Source organism: Harpia harpyja, chromosome 8 (genome assembly GCF_026419915.1).
Source record: "Harpia harpyja isolate bHarHar1 chromosome 8, bHarHar1 primary haplotype, whole genome shotgun sequence".
Taxonomy (NCBI): Eukaryota; Metazoa; Chordata; class Aves; order Accipitriformes; family Accipitridae; genus Harpia; species Harpia harpyja.
Genome location: NC_068947.1, coordinates 972,339 through 988,783, shown reverse-complemented (window position 1 = coordinate 988,783; position 16,445 = coordinate 972,339). Strand labels below are relative to the sequence as shown.

The following is a 16,445-nucleotide window of genomic DNA, read 5'->3' as shown; positions in this document are numbered from 1 at the left end:
TTTTTTTTTTTCCCCCTCCAAAAAAGGACCTCTTCGATCTTTGCACTAAACTTTTGCATACCAGACACACTGGAAAGAGAACCACCAAAGGAGATGAGCGTATCAGCAACATGCTGAAACTCAGAAGGCTGTACTAGACAAAAAGGAGTCCACAAGGTGTATGACCCCGTTCCAAACTCACATGGATTAACCTGTACCTGCTGTAATGTTTGCAGGAAGCAATATCAGACTAAGAAGGAAATAATTAAATAACAAATTTTGCTTGACAGCTGAAAGGGTTGTAAGACTTGAGGAACGTGGCTGTCAGAAGTGCTGAGGAACTGCCTCTGCCATCAGTTCCCTCCTGAAGTTGTTGGTGCTTAGCACCAGGAAAAACCAGAATCATCATACATTTTCTTGTGAAGCTGTGGCAGGTGGATGTGAGCAATATTTATGAAGAGACCTCTGGCCCTAAACTGTCAGAGTTCAGAAAGAAGAGTGTTAAATTCTAATCTCTGATTTACAAGTCTGGCAGTGCATACTGTTCAAATGGTGTGTGATTTGAATAATGATGTGTGTACTCCTGATCTCATTAACTCTGATGTAATCCAGGGTCTTATTTCAGTAATGCCTGCTAGCTTTCATACAACTGGTTACTCAAACAAACAAACCCCTAAAAATCCTGTAACACTGTAAGTGTCTTTCCAGATAAATATTTTCATGAGCCCTTTTTTCTTCTTGAAAAAAGTCTCAGCTTATCTGAGGGGACTCTTTTAAAATACTGATGCATCTTCAGGAATGTCAATTTTAATTTTCATGCAGTGGAATTACACAACGCTTGCCCTGTCTGTGTAGGTTCAGTGGACTTTTCTCCATAACCTTTATAGCTGTATGCTGTAGAGGGTTGAGTAATTGGGTTGATTTAATAGAGTAGCATGTATTTGAAGACAGGTCTATCAAAGAACAATAGGAATCTCTGTAATTTGCCCAAGCCTTTTTATGGCACAGTTCTTCATTCTGTAAGGTAGAATTATGTGATTAAAGACTTCTATAGGAATTTGTATAATTTTTCCTGACTTGTTAATTGGAAAGAAAAATGGCTGTTTGGACCATCACCAGCGTTTTTTTAAGTGTGGTTGAAATGAAAATTTTGAAATTCTGTGCAGCTGTATTTTCTGTATTTTGTATGTTTTGCGTAGCACAGTGACTTTCATTCAGGGTTTTTGAGGTTTTTTTGATTTGTTTCTTATTCGCTGTACAACATATCATTTAGAGAAGATAAATCCTTTCATAAAAAAATTTTTCCATATGATTTTAAACAGAGAATGCAAGGCACTGGATGAGTCAGTTAATGTTCTCATTAGAAAATCCTGCTGTTAAGGATCATCTGGTGTGTGATAGGATTCTGCATAAAGGATTTGTGCTACTTTGTCTCTTTCTCAACCTGTGTCATAGAGATAGTTTATCTGGTTATCTAACACATTACAGTTTGTGATAATGTCTCCCCTTGCTTTTTTTCTAAGAAGGTATGTTGTCTGTTTTGGTCATCTACTTCAGATTGTATGGTTGTGAGAAGGAAAAAAGACACAACCCTGAAAATTCACGGATTCAAGTAATTTCTTGTCTATCTTACCAACTTTGCTTTACATGGTAAAATGCACAGGGCTTTTTATACTGACAGCAGAAATATTTCTACTACATGAAATATCCATTTATGACCCTCTAAAACTAGTCTGTTACAGCAGGCTTTTTGAATGTGGCCCGGTGCCTGCGGGGGAAAACTATTAACATGCTAAATTCTGGCGTATCCCGCTCTCTGCTTGAAGAAATGAGGAACAACATTGCACTTTCAAGCAAAGTAGTAATGCTTCTAATAGTTGGATGAAAATGGAGCCTTTGTTAGAAGAAACTTAATTCTATTAAAAAGTGAAATTGCTTGAATAATTTCACTCTGCTGGAGCTGGACTGAGGGGAAGCTGGCCGAGAAGAACCTTTTGTGCCTCCCTGCTGTACCTTGACATAGTACTCACAGGTGCAGGGAGGAGCATGCATGTGTTTCTAAGCACCTGCACAGATGTGTGTGTGTGTGATTAAAACTGGGGAGGAGTGTGTGCTGCAGGGGTTCACTGGTGGGTGCTCGCAGAGGACTTGATGGCAGTACGAAGTAAGGAGGTCACTTCCAGTTCACCTGCAGGTTACGAAACCTGCTGCAGCTGTACAATGTGATTCGCTGTAAGGTTTCACAAATGCAAAGCTCGTACCAGCTCTGCAACTTGTCCACTTCAATTTTTAGTCTTTGGGTCACCATCTCCCAAGTGCCTCATACATGGGTGGTGGGACTGTATGCCTCTGTTCTGGTGACAAGGTGACGTGTTGTGTTTTACCTCTTTAATAAATTTATAACAAGCTTCTGCTTTTGTACTTCTCGCGTACCTGGGGAACCTGCACATAAAGATCCACAAATTTACTTGCTGTCTTTCAAAGGCTTCCTTAAAGGTGTCTTGTCACAGCACTTACAAATTGCTGGTAAGTGCTTATGCACCTTGGCCCGTGCTGATCACTTCTGCTTCTTCATGCTTCCTGCCATCTGCTCTTTCTGCTAACTAGTTATACTTTTACTTACACCTAGATTGTAACATCTCAGAGAGAGAGGTACTGTCATTTTTTCTGCCACTGTGGTATGGGATCCATAGGTGCTGTTAGAGTACCTGCTAGAGAGGAGATTGGAACAGAGCATCAGGCCTGACCGCTCTCCCCTCCTCAGCATGGCAGTGTTGGGGTCAGGATGAATCCAGTGACTTGGAATGGCATCCAGCACCCAGCTTAGCATCTTTTTCCTATTTGCCTTTTTTTATTGCTCTAATTATCATTTTCAGCCTTGGTCTGTCAAGTGCATTAAGATGTAATGAATTGCTTGTCCTGGTGGTAGCGAAGCTAATCACTGCCCTAGCCAAGCACGTCTCCAAAACCCAAACTACAATGAGCAGAGGGTGTATTCTTTTTTCCTCCTGACTTTCTCTGAGACAATTGGTGTTACATATTTGGTATACTTTTTTTAAAATGTGCTCCCCACTTTTCTTATTGTTGTATTCCTTGCTGTTTCTCATAGTCTCTTTTTTCTTTAACCTTTCTTTTATTCTTTTCTTTTCTTTTCTTTTTTGGTAATTTTTAAAAAAAACTAAATTGTATGGGTGAATATGAGCTGTTGCCTTTTGAACTGAAGAACGAAGTCTGAGGGTAAGGGCATGGAACAAGGAGATTTTCTTGACCTGAATGGATGCAGGAAAACACACTAATGTTCGTATGAAAACAGAGCTGAAAGATTGCATAAGACTTAACAAATCTGAGAGTTTTGTTAATTTTATTACGAAACATGCACTCAGCTTCCTAAAAGCACAAGGCTTTCTTCATAGGCAAGGGTACATATCCTATCCAGAATACCTTTTATTATCAGAAGCGTGTACAAAAGACGTAACAAAGCCGTATCAAAAAAGGAAGAATGTGGAGATTCTTTAAAAGAGGAGCTTCAGTTCGCTGTAGCGTACTGGGTGCTGGTGTGTAGGAGAGGAACGGAGGAATTCAGGTGTGGCAGAGTGTGGTCTCCTTAGAGCTGTGGCAGGGAGGGTGTCGTAGCACGGGCATCTCAGGCTGGGGTAAACAGGCAATGTTCAGACACAGATATCACAGAGGAGTTACCGGCAGTTTAGGCAGGAGCTGGTTGCACTGTGCCTCCAGTAGCACAGTATTTTTGCAGTTAATATAGAACACACTGGATGTAGGAGTTAATTTTCTTTCGTAACAACTGTTGCTTTGTCATTTCATAGTAATTTTGTTTGTTGCAAGTTGGTTGTGCTAAATGCAAACTATTAATTTTTTACATGGATGTTTTCATGTGACCCAATAGATTGTCCCAAAGGTTTGAGGTATTGCCTCTATATTAAGTTTATTAGTAAAATTAATAATAAAATTAATATTTAAATGCTGCAAGAACAATGCACATGACAGATGGGCTTTTGAAGCCCCTACGGCTATGTAATGAATTTATGATTGTGCGGGCTAGGTTCTAGATGCGTACAATAAATAGCTGAGCGGTGACTGACAGGAAGCTTTGCAGTGTTTGTAAGGCTTTCCATCTGAGGAGCAAGCGCGGCACTGCGGGCTTACCTGAGCAGCCATGAAAGCAGCACTTGTATGTGGATGGCATTCAAGAGTTTATCTGCACTGAGAGAGAGCAAAACAGAAGATTGCATCTTTTTGATGTAACACAACAAGAAAAAAAAAAAAAGGTGGGTAAGGCGCATCAGAGCCTTCATCCTTAATGTCCTTCGTTCTGCATACTGCTGCTGTTCCTGCTGGAGTAGATACACTGTTCAGCATGTAAAGCTCGGTGAACAAATAATGCTTTTCTCTATCAAGCCGTAAATCGGATAGAAGTCATGTGAGCCACAGAAATAGACTTGATTTTGAAGGCTAGATACAGAAACCAAAGAACTCTTTGAGAGAGGCTTAGGAGGCTGTGGTTTAGAAATAACCCCAGAAATAGGCAGTACTAGCACAAACCAGGAGGCTCGTGAACTCTAACCCTTTTTTTTTTTTTTTTTTTCCCAAAGATTATGTATGTCACATGCCTGACAGGCAGTTGGGAACATGTTTCCTATAAACTTGGGATAAGCTGATAGTGAAAGAGGAGAGAGGATGTGCAATCCTGCTGTAGTGAAACAAGAGCGTGACTCTTGTCACGAGCTCAGATGACGGATGCAATAGCAGTGTGGGATCTATGCAGCTGCTAGGAGCTGGGGGTCACTGCCGGGGAACCACATTCCCCAAGCTGTCCTTCCCACTCTGCTTGCTGACAGAGCCACTGATAAGTGTCTCCTGTCATGACCATCTAATGGAGAGATCTCAGTCTTGACCATGGTGCTTTAAGGTCCCACGTTCTGCCTCTGTGTCTTGGAGCTGGTATTGCCCGAGAAAGGAGAAGCAAAAGACTAGTGAATCTCAAGTGATGTAGAAGCCAGGAAAATAAAAGCTAGGTGGTTTCTTTATTGTCTCTGAATCATTGTGATTTTTCTTTTTCTGGAGTTTAAGGCTAGTGCTGTGGAGGCATACTGGATTTTAGTGCTGCCACCATCTTTCTGGTTGACAATAATTTTCACATTGATGCTAGTTCAGTTGCTGGGAAGGCTTGTTCCAACCTTGCTGTCAGATACGTTTTTCATTTCATAGTAGAACTGCAAGAGTCTTGACAATATCAGAGTTGCATTTTTATCTAAGCATATTTATAATTATTCAAAACCTCTTAACTGGTTTTAGTGAAAATGTCACAGAAAATGTCTCAGGAGGACTAAATATTGCATTAATGCACTCTGCAGCAGAGTTATATTTTGAGGCTTTAATATAAATGGGTAGTTGATTTCATATATTGTTTGAAGTTGCAGACATCTGTTTGCAGGCAATCATGGTGGCAGTTGTCTCTTGAAATGTAAAGTACGGTTTTTGAGAAAAGAGATTAAAGGAAAAGCATTCTGTATCTCAGAGAGGTCAAAACACTCCTGACATTTCCATTGTCATCTTTTGATAATTCAAATGTATTGTGTGGTTTCCCCCTGGCTGTATATGATTCTGGGTTCTTATTCCTGCTTCCATATTTGGCTTCAAGCAATGTACAGGATGTAGATTTTTGAATTGTGAAAGCCTCATTATTTCTCAGCTTTGAACTCTCAGTATGTACGTGTCTTGTTTTCAAAAAGCTTTGATTTTGATTAAACCTCTTGCTTCCAGTATACACAAACTGTTTTTCCCTTTGCACATGGAAGCCACAGATAAATCACCTTGTAGTCTGATAGTGATTTTTCTCATGATTTTTCATGGCTCCCAACAACTATGAGGAATGAAGTGTTGGCTGGAGCATTTCATACCTGCAGCAGCATAGAATAGCATTTCATTGCATTTACAGTCATGGAAAGGGTTGCAGCAATTTCCTCAAATGTTTTCAGCTGAGTTTCCTGTAAAGGTCAGAACTGCTAGAGTAAAAAAATCTTGAAACTTTGGTGTAGTGAAAATGGCAGAAGTTCTTGTACTTTCCTTCAGAGTTGGTAACAGATACTAACGGTGACTTTTGTGGCTGACCTAATTCAAGCATTTGCTATAAATTAAAGGAAGCTTTTTGATAGATTAGCGGAAACTTCAGCATGTAGGCACACAGATAGAATAGACTTTTTTCCTTGAAAGGTAATGAATGATGAAATTCTGAAAACAAAGCTAGGTCTTGCAAACAACAGTAGGAAAATGGCAGGTGAGCCAAAGACTTTTCTTTTTGAAAACCATTAACCACTCTTTTTATCCCTCTCTAGCTTGACAAGGTATGTGTCATGTCAATGAGTAACAGGTTTTGACCTAAAAAAATTGAAAGATGCTTAATTTCTTGATTTTATAGGTTGAATTAGCCATTTAATAGGGTACAGGTGCACTTGAATATGTTGTCTTTTGTTATGTGATGGCGTTTCATCACACTATGTAATTTGTTGTTAGTTAATATTTTGTCACGTTGTAAAAGCTCACAAGCTTATGGAAAATGTCTTAAAAATTTTCTGTGGCTCATACTGATGTAGGATTGGGTTAGAGAAAATCCAAATAAAACCAGCTCAAGTATTGTCTAGGATTTTCTGTTTCTTTGGAAAAACCATATTTCTAAGTTTGCTAGAAGAAAATAATCTTTTCATGGTGATTTGGCTGTTGGCATCTATACAGTATGATTGATGCCTTGTTACAAAAAAAAAAAATATTTTTTTTAGATATTAAAAGGGCGTACAAAGTGTAAGGGCCTTCAGAGTACTCTAAAATATGTTTAAGTTCCCATAATGTCTTTGAAATTGTAATATTTCATCAAATCAGGCTTAAAGTTTATTTTTAAAGTTGACAGTGACTTTTTTTCAGAATTTCTCAGGTCGAGGATGCCTCTTCCCAGTAAGAACTGCTTATCGTACTGGAATCACTCTGAAACCCACATACACAGGAGGTGGAAGCTGCCTTAAAATTTGCGGCATCAAGAGGGCCTGGTTTAGATTTAGTGGTTGAAATGTGAGGCCATTTACTTAAGGGCTGGCTTCCCGAGGCATAGACCCTTGAAAATGATCTGCTAATAACCTGCAATTATCTTTGTGTGGGGTAGGAAAAAATGCAGCATTTTGACCCATGAAATTTATACTGGACACTGCCCCAAAATCAAGTATCAAATAGTATTAAAGATGAGGTTTAGAGATATTTTTGAAGCTGTTAGCACTGTGAAAGCCTACAGCAGGTAGGCTATGTGAGTGAGCGAGCGAGCTGCTCATTCTGCAGAAACATCTCGGTATCGGAGGAGTGGGCAAGGTGTTTGTGGTGGTTGCGCTCGGGATCCTCCGAGCCCCTTCTCCTGCGGCTCTGTGTGGGGCTCTCCATGGACATGGGTCTTGTGAGCTGGGTTCTGGAAAGGGCTCTCGCGGTCGTTGAGTCTGGTCCCACTAGTGTCACCGCAGGGATTCCTAGCGAAGGTGCTCACGCTGTGTCCTTCTGAGGAGACTCAGCGTGCGGCAGATGTCCCACGGTACCTGTCCGGTCCCCCCTGTCATACTCAAGGGCAGACTGGCCCACAGTGGGTGGTGGTCGTATCTGATCAGGGTGTGAGTATGTTTGCTGTAGTCAAAACATCACCAGGAACCGGTTCAAGAATCCTGGTCAGGAGCTACGCTGAAGTCCTTGCTGGGCAGACAGCTAATTCTAGGTTGATTTTTTTTTTTTCTAGTATTTTAGAGCAGTATAATTTAGTAAAGTCTCTTACCCTTCTTGTTTCTCCTCTGTTTTCATACACAAGCTCCTTCTTCAAGAAACAGTAGTCCCTGAGCTCACAGCTGGATTATTAGTTTCTGTTCATCCTCCTTTAGCATTTAAATTCAGCTGTTCTGGAACTACCCGTGGCAGACTGGGGACTTCCTGTGCTAAGTGGAAGTTTGCTTTCTACTTCTTTGTGTGCATGGAATTTCTTCTTTAAAAGAAGTAATATCTGCAAACTTCAACTTGAAACCAGAACCAGAAGTGGGTTTTGTCATAGACTGGGGAAAGTTCCTAAAGGCCACCTTTGGTACACGTGGGTCTGGAAGCTCATTTGCCTACTCCTTCCTCATGTGGTAGGCTTCTGTTCCACGGAAATCTAGAACGCGTGGGTTATGTAGAGAGATTTCTATAACCATTACTGATGGAGCACCAAGCTTTTAGGGCCATTATAATTGCATCGTTTACCAAATATGCGAGGTAGTCATGTTCAGTGTATTTTTTGTGGTGAAATAAAGTGAGCTGGCTTGGTGGCCAGAGTTGTTTGTGTTTGTTTTCACTCCATTTTTCAAGCAGAAATGCAGTTTTCAGTAAGGTGTTGTAGTGTTTTACAGTAATAACTTATTTTTTACAGCAGGTAAGAGTGGGGATGGATATAAAGGGCTATGTCAATATTTCTGAATTTAACAGCACTAGGGTCCCTTTCTTTGTCCGGAGGATAAGAGGCATAGCTCAACTCAGATGGCAAAATCCTCTGTCCTGCCCTTCCTCTGCAGGCTTGCCTCTTCCACGTTGCCTATTGGGATCAGGCTGTGCGCTGGGTTGTTTGCTGAGCCATGCCCAGGCGCTGCCCGGGAGAGGGCTGGGTGTTGTGGACCAGGAGGTGTGTTAGCCGTGGAACAGACGGTCATGGGCAGGCCAGTGCCCTGGCTCTCTTTGGGCCACGGCTGAGCAAAAGTCCTAAAATCCCAGGGTCCCCAAGGGCGAGCAGTGTAGAAGAGACGACAGCGCTGAGGCAGAAGCAACCTACTAGAGAGAGGGTTGAGGACAGCGGGTGTAATATTGGCAGTAATGTTTGCCGCAGGCTGCAGCGGTGAGCCTGCTTAAGGTGCGGGGCTTTGGTTTGGTTTTGTTTGTATGTTTTTAAGTCTTGTGCCGTACGTAGACTAAGACCAGGAGTAGAAAAAGTGCGCAAGCGGCTTAAAGCTGGCATAACTTCTCTACTGCAGAATGTGTGCTAAGCCTCTTAGATAGGGGCTTCCCATAGGCTATTGCTAAGTATGAGTATGTTTCTGATAAGACTTTGGCTTAGTACAGCTGGATTGGCTTTTGCTTCATTTCTGTTTCACTATTTAGAGAATTCTCCGCTTCTCCTTTCAATTCCCTCCTGGGTCTGTAATTCATGCTGCTGGGGTTGATCACATGTCATGTTACTGTGGGCAGTAGCTGTGAAAAATTATGACCCTTTTCATGAGCATCAAAGGAAACAGTGATGAAAAGTAGCCCAAACCAGTACTAGAAAGGGAGAAAAAAAGCAATCCTTGGACGATTTGGGTGACTGCAAGGTGCTGTACCTTCTGTATGAAGTTTGGCTTAGTGGACACTCGGCATGCGTGTCTTTTTTCCATGAACAGTGGATGAGAAAGGAAGTGTAAGACTTCCCACCCTACAAACGAATGCCAATGTTTGGGAGGTGGCTGCTTGTATTCCTGTTGGTTTTTTCAAGAGCCAAACAAGGCTTCCTCAAAAAGCTGTCAGCAGCAGCAAAGGCACCACAGTCATTCATCTGGAGACTTGAGGGTGCAGCACTGCTTTCTGTTATAGCAGACGATTTTCTCTGTCACTTTTGAAGTTGCAAATAGGATTTTAAAAATAAAAACCATCATACTGTTGTTTCAAAATTTGTGACTTGAGGATTTAATTACATTCTGACATAAAGAATGGAAAATAACACGGTAATGACACACAGGAAGCAAGTTCTGGCAAGATGGGGTCTTCTGTAGGCTGTTGTCTTGTGGTCTTGTTCACATGAGAGTGCTGTTTGACTCACAAATTCTGTTTGAACTGTAGATAATTTTTTAATATACCGTGAGTTTGTCACCTAGCTGCAAAATAAATTTAAAGCTTCAGTACAACAAGCTTTGGGTGTACTCATTTATTACACATTTTAATTTTTAAGGCTGTGAAAAAAATCTCATGGAATAATGTATGTATTAGTCTAGTCCATTTTTTTAGAAAGTGATATAAGTTTCTTCTAAATGCATGCAGTGTTCTTAAATTATTATGTTGTTCACTTTTATACAAGAACTGTGTGCAATATTTCTTCTTCTAACAACAGTAGCATCTATCACACAGACGCATTCACCTTTCATACACATATTCATTCACATTTGTTATTTCAGTTATGATGGGTACTGTGATGAGTTGGATTTTAGATACTATTTTACCTGTGTGATGGCACTAGATAAAAGATTCATTGTACCCTCGGTGAGCAGCAGTTTATAAAACTTATCTCTGCTCATGGAATACTGATACACAGTAAATGCCTTGTGCAGATACAGAAGACTGTACTAATGTTGAGTAGCTAATAGTTCAGCTTTGAAATACCAATTGGACTGGAGAAATAAAAGGTTAAAAAAAAACAATTATAAATTTCAGGTTTAAGGGGCATCATAGAGTGACTTGGATATCCTTGTTTTGCTTGTTGCTGTTCTCAGATAATGACTTCAGAAACTTCAAACAGAAATTTGCTTTCTATGGTTTAGTGCTCATGTCTGATATGCTGGAAACCTAAATAAGACCTACAGTATTTCCTGCGTATGGGACAGTGCTGTGGGATGGTGGAGGTTGCTACTGCACTGGAATGTAGAAGAGGGCAGTGAATGTATGAGAGTTGAAAGGGAGGAGGAGAGGTAGAGGTTTTTTATAAGGGGGAAGAGTTTGTCCAAAGCCATCACCTGTCCCTGATGCCTGCTTGATGTAGAAGATCTCATCAAATTTGCAGATGACACCAAACTGAGGGAGCAGTTGACATGCTTGAAGGCAGGGCTGCTGTTTGGAGGGACCCAGACAGAAACCTCATGAAATCCAGCAAGGGCAAATACCAGTTCTGTCCCTGGGAATGAGGAATTGCTGGCAGACACGCAGGCTGGGGCCTGATGGGTTTGGGAGCAACTCTGCTGAAAAGGACCTGTGGGTCCTGGTGGGCAGCAAGCTAAGTATGAGCCAGGCTTGTACCCTGGCATCAAACAGTCAACAGCATCCTGGGCTGCATTAATAGCTTGCAAATTGAGGGAAGTGATAATCCTCCTTTACCTGGCACTTGTTAGTCCACATCCAGAATACAGCATCCCGTTTGGTGGATGGGATGTGGATTTTGTGTAAAAGACAGACATTGGTAAACTGGAACAAGTTCTGTGGCTGTGGGAGCTGGAGCACATGCCCCATGAGCACATGCTGAGGGAGGTGGTCTTGTTCAGCCTGGAGAAAAAACGGCTTTGGGGGGGCCCTCCTTCCAATACGTACAAGGAGGGTATCCAGAAGGCAGAGCCAGGCCCTTCACAGTGGTGCCCGGTGGGGAGGACAGGAGAGAGCAGATGGGACTGGAAAAGAAAGTTTCAGGCTGGGTATAAGGAAAATTTTTGTCACTATAAGGGCACTCAAGCCGTGGAGCAGGTTGCTCATGAGCTTGTGCAGTCTCTGTGCTTGGAGGTTTTCAAGACCCAGCTGGGCAAACAGCCTTGATCAGCCTGGTCTGACCCTGGAGGTGGCCCTGCTTTGAGCCGGAGTTTGGAGTAGAGACCCCCAGAGGTCCCTCCAGCCCCAGTGGCTCTGCAGTCCTGACCTAGGACAATGCCTGGAGCCAAAACCAAACTTATTTTTTCCTTATTTTTTGGTACGTGGTTGTGTGTCAGTTATCCATCTATAAAGTGCAAGTAATGCTACCTGTCTACCTCAGTGGTGTTTCAAGGTAGGATCTGTGAAAGGCTACGATATTTTGGATGCTTTGGCAAAGTAGGCGTAGACAACGAAGCAGTTAGGCCTTTCAAGTCTGCCTAAGAAGCTGATAGAGAGGTGTTGTGTATCTTCTCAAGCACTAACCGTGAAGCCTTGGGAAGCTGTTTTCTGTGGGTTTACTTTCATGAAACTCCACCATATATATTTTCTCTGTGTGCTGCCGAAGAAGTCAATCACCTTAAAAGGTAGTCAGTTGCAAAATGTGTTAGTGTTAGCAACGGCTCTGACAGCAGGCTCTCTATATGCTTCTGCCAGTTGTGGTAACATTTGTCATATTTTCCTAGTTCATTTTTTTCTTCCTGCTATGGTGGTTGTTTCTCTGGGCTTCTTGACAGAGGGGAAGCAGACTCAGCTGCCTTCACATCAGGAGCACTGTACCCGGTTCTGCCCTGTGTGTCAAATGCGTAGCTAATTGATAATAAACTGAAAAGTCTTCCCCCTGCCATCCCCTCACCTTTTCAGCTTTGGTGATCTTTAGTAAGAGATTTGCAAAGCTGTCCTACAATTTTCACACATAAATAAGGAATTAACCTCTTTTAAAAAGAATGAAAAATAGTATCCATTAGAAGAGTTACTGAAAATGACTTTTCATTTTGTGGCATTTCGACTTATAAAGAGTCTTTGAGGTAGCATTAGAATAGGCAGGGGTGTGTATACAAGTTTTGAGAAATCTTGGGAGCTGGAGATTTAGTATATTCTGTAATACCTTTTTTTTAACTGTTTCTTCTTTTTCTTTTCCCTCTCCACCTGCCTTTTCTTCTGCAGGAAATAAAGAAGGACATGAAGAAAGAAAATACTGCCAACAAACCACCAGAGAAGCCTATAAATGAAGTTTCCAATGGAAGCCCTTTACTGTTGTCTGAGACAATTATTAGAACCAACAAAAAAGGTATAGTATATGGAAGCTTAAATGCAGATTAAATTCAGACCTTTAAGGGAACAAAATGTAAACCTTCCTTGTTTCTAGAAATAAAGTTAGAGTCTATTGAACTGTAAAGGCATAGCAGGAATAATTAAAAAAAAAGAAATCTCATTGTCCTTTTAGACTCGCGTATGGATGCATGTATTGTGTCTAATATTTCCACATTAATTTGCACAGACATCCCTTTCTTCTTAAAGAAATCCTTCCTAGATACATTTAATTAAGGAAAGCTGTATAAGGAGATTACTAAAGCTTATTAAAGTAAGGAACTGACAGCTTGCATGTATGGAGGTTTTTGCACAGCAATGTCAGTCCACATTCTCGTATTCATGTTCTATCTGGGACAGAGACTAGTTACTGACAGAGAACTTTAAAAAAAAAAAAAAAGTGGAAAACATAAAGCTTAACACATTAGTTTCCTGGGAAGCGTCTATCACTATCTTCTGTTTCAGACTGGAATATGTGCTCTTCATGTCTGGCTTGATTCCCAATGCAGACTCCTATGTAGGGTTTTGAGTTGCTAAAATGAAAGCCTTGAGATCTTCTGTCTCTTTCCCTATCTCCCAGTCTTGCTCTCAGAAATATCAGAACAAAACAAAAAATTGGCAATATAAAAGCTGGATTTCTCTTTAGGTTATGTTTATGCTCCCATTTGCTTGTGGGAGGACAATTGGCTGTGTGCAAGAGATGGGCTGTATTTTTTCCTGATGAATTCACTGGATGGTTTCTTGCTTGCTGTCTTATACAGAATAATCTGCTGTTAATCATTGCTGTAATGTAATTTCCATTTTGGCATGTCTTCTATACTGTTAGGACTATGCATATGGAAATTTCCTCTTCCATGTTATCAGTGAATATTGTATTTGAGCTACAGTTTGACTAGAGGCCTTAAACCTAAGGTTTGCAACTGCAAGCGAGGAAGTTTTAATAATTTCTGCAATGCAAGGGGGAGTAATCTTCACCTCTTTTGCAAGGATTGATGTCCTCTGAAACAAAAAATTGGAAATAAATCTCAGAAAGCTTTGTCTTTTGAGTTTGCAATGTCATCTTGAATCTGAAGACACGTCCAACATTTCTGCTTTGGGTCATAGGTTTTTCAAGCAACAGCAGAATTAAATTACCAAGAATTATTCTTTTTCATGGCTGCTATACAGAACTGTGTGAGTAGTTGGGAAATTATCTAGGGACCAAGTCTGTTCCATATTGCTTCAGCTGCTATTTGGAGAAGGCTAATAGCTGTGGCAGATGCAGAGATTCGGTTCAGTCACAAGGGGATAACACTCCAAATATGATACTTAGAGCACAGGCTTTCTCCTCCTCTCTCTTCCCTCTGGCTCAGAAGGTTTAAAGGATTCAGGAGATAAAGAAGTTCTCTTTTTCTGTCTGTAGCTGAAGAATACAAAACTTTATGTTTATTGAAAGGAGAGAGGCAAAGACTGACATCAAGATCTGTAGCTTGAGGAAGGGGTTAGGTTTGGAAATAGCAGATTTCATATTAGGATGTTATTGCATTGGATTTTGTTGGTGGGGAGTGCACTTCTCATGGCTACCTCTACATAGTGTCAGGGTTAGTAAATTTTTCGTTTTGGCTGCTTCTCCACAGCCATTTCCATTTTTGCAGAGCAAGCAGTTGCAGTGTGCTGTAATCTAGCAGTACAGCTAAGGATGCACAGAGCATAACAAGGCCAAGAAGGCTTCCCCTCTTTTTGTCTGGGGTCGGTTTTAGCGTGGTGCCAAAGTATCCTTGTTTAAGTGAGGACTGCTAAGCAAGTAGTTACTATTGTGTTCAGGAATAACGAGTCTTCAAAGATCTATGTGGCAAATCTCCTTGCAGAAGGTGTTGCGATATTTTACTGAAAAGGGAGCCCTAAATGCCACAGGGATTATTTTCTTCAAGTGTTCTTGTGCTGTGATTTTTATTAAACCCTACTTCAATCTGTTTACTGATCACAGAATGTGACCTGACCTGAAAGAGGGTATTTGTTTTTTTTTTTTCCCTCCTTGTTGTTAGGAAGTGAGGAAGAGAGGGATGCATCTACAGGTCTTTAGCCACTGTTCAGCAGTGAATATAGTAGGCAGTATTATTTATTTGCTTGGGCAATGTAATCTTGCTGCTTGGAACTTCAGAGCAGATCCAGTCACATGGGAGTGAAGCATTCTGTGCTGGTGCATTGTTTCTATTACCAAGATGATGATAAGTGTTCTCCTACTGCTGTGGTGTTACATTGCATAGTTTTACTACTTAACTTGGTTGGCCTAATTTAAGTGGTAGCACTTTAGCAGGCATTTGCATTTTGAGCAGAAGAATCTTGGCCTTCTGGGCTTCTGGCTTATAGAGAGTTTTTCCTTGAGGAATATTGACGAGTGTCCAACAGTGGTATTCAAGGAAAATAGCTAAATTATTTGTAAGAAACATCTAAGTAGCTAAGAGGAAAAGAATGGTTTCTGAACAAAAAAGATTTTTAGGATCCAAATTTATATCTCGTTTGTTCATGCTAATTATTTCTAAGCACCGTTATTGAAATTAGGGGTTCTTATAATAAAACCAGTGTAAATTGAAATGCCTCTTGTAAAGGCTTATTTCATCAAATAAGTAATGGACGTGACTACTTTGGATTGCAGATGTAATCTAGGAACAATTTAAAGTTGGTGTAACACCACCAGTAGTAGTCTACCTGGGTTAGTACTGCCATTACATAGTGAGGGTGGCAACTGATTGTGGTATGATTAGTTGTCGGATGCCATCTGTGAATCATTTGGGTTTTTGTTATAAAGACCAGGAGAAGATTTTGAAGGATTTGATTTTGTCTGCTTTTCACTGGGGAGCAGTAATAACGGAACACTTCTCATCCTTTAATGTTTCTTGCTGACCACAGATACTAGTGACCTAATGGAAGCAAACGGTAGAAATTATTGCTGTGGTTAACATAATTTAGGACACTCTGTTACACTTGGCCTTGGTATATTTGTGAGAGTTAATATTTGTAGGTATTTCCTCTCTTGACAGGGTTGCAAGCATGATCTAGAAGTTAGGGCTACACCTAAGAAATAATGGGTTATTTTCTCGGTCTGCCACAGAGTTGCTGCCTAACTTTTGCTAAATCACTTAAACTCTGTTGGCCAAATTACCACACTTTAATTTCCAAGGTCAGGTATCTTAATATGTATTGATTTTTCAGACAGGCAGAGGGTTTTTTTCTGATTGATTGCAGTGGCATATCCAAATTTATTCATAACTTCCAGGTGACTCTGCCTCAGGCTGCCTATTGGCAAACCTGGGTTTATACCTGCCTCATAAAGGTGTTGAGATCTGTTCTAGCACGGTAGCGATGGCAATTAACATCTAGGAAACTGAGCATTTCAATATAGCATTCCAGTGAGTTCATGCTTCACCTCTGAAAGGCTCAAAAAAGGACCATTTGCTCGAGTGTGGAGATGGGCTTAGGGGAACATGAAGTCCTTGTGCTTTCCCTGACAGTTCCCAGGGCTGCAGCAGCTCTAGGCTAGTTCTGATGGTGCTGGTGCTGATGCTTCAGGTGCTGCCTCATCAGCCCTGTCTAGGGAAAAAGGCCGTGGCACTGAACGACCTGTCTGAGGCTGTAGGAATGTCAGCTGTGGCTGGCTTGCGTACCCTTTGCCAGAACCTGGGAGGGATCATTCTTCTGCTTCTTCCTACAGTTCATATGCCAGCAAAATCCTTTCCTCGCCAGGTATGGGT

General features: G+C 41.1%; 1 protein-coding gene across 8 annotated transcripts in view; it reads left to right on the top strand.

The window, feature by feature from the left end:
- The window catches only part of SH3KBP1 (SH3 domain containing kinase binding protein 1), a 228,142-nt gene that overhangs the window by 67,889 nt on the left and 143,808 nt on the right, over positions 1 to 16,445 (top strand). For all 8 annotated transcript variants that reach the window (XM_052794257.1, XM_052794262.1, XM_052794259.1 and 5 more), the window contains one exon: positions 12,571 to 12,694. In XM_052794257.1, coding sequence (XP_052650217.1) covers positions 12,571 to 12,694 — 124 coding nt within the window. The remainder of the gene's footprint in view (positions 1 to 12,570; positions 12,695 to 16,445) is intronic.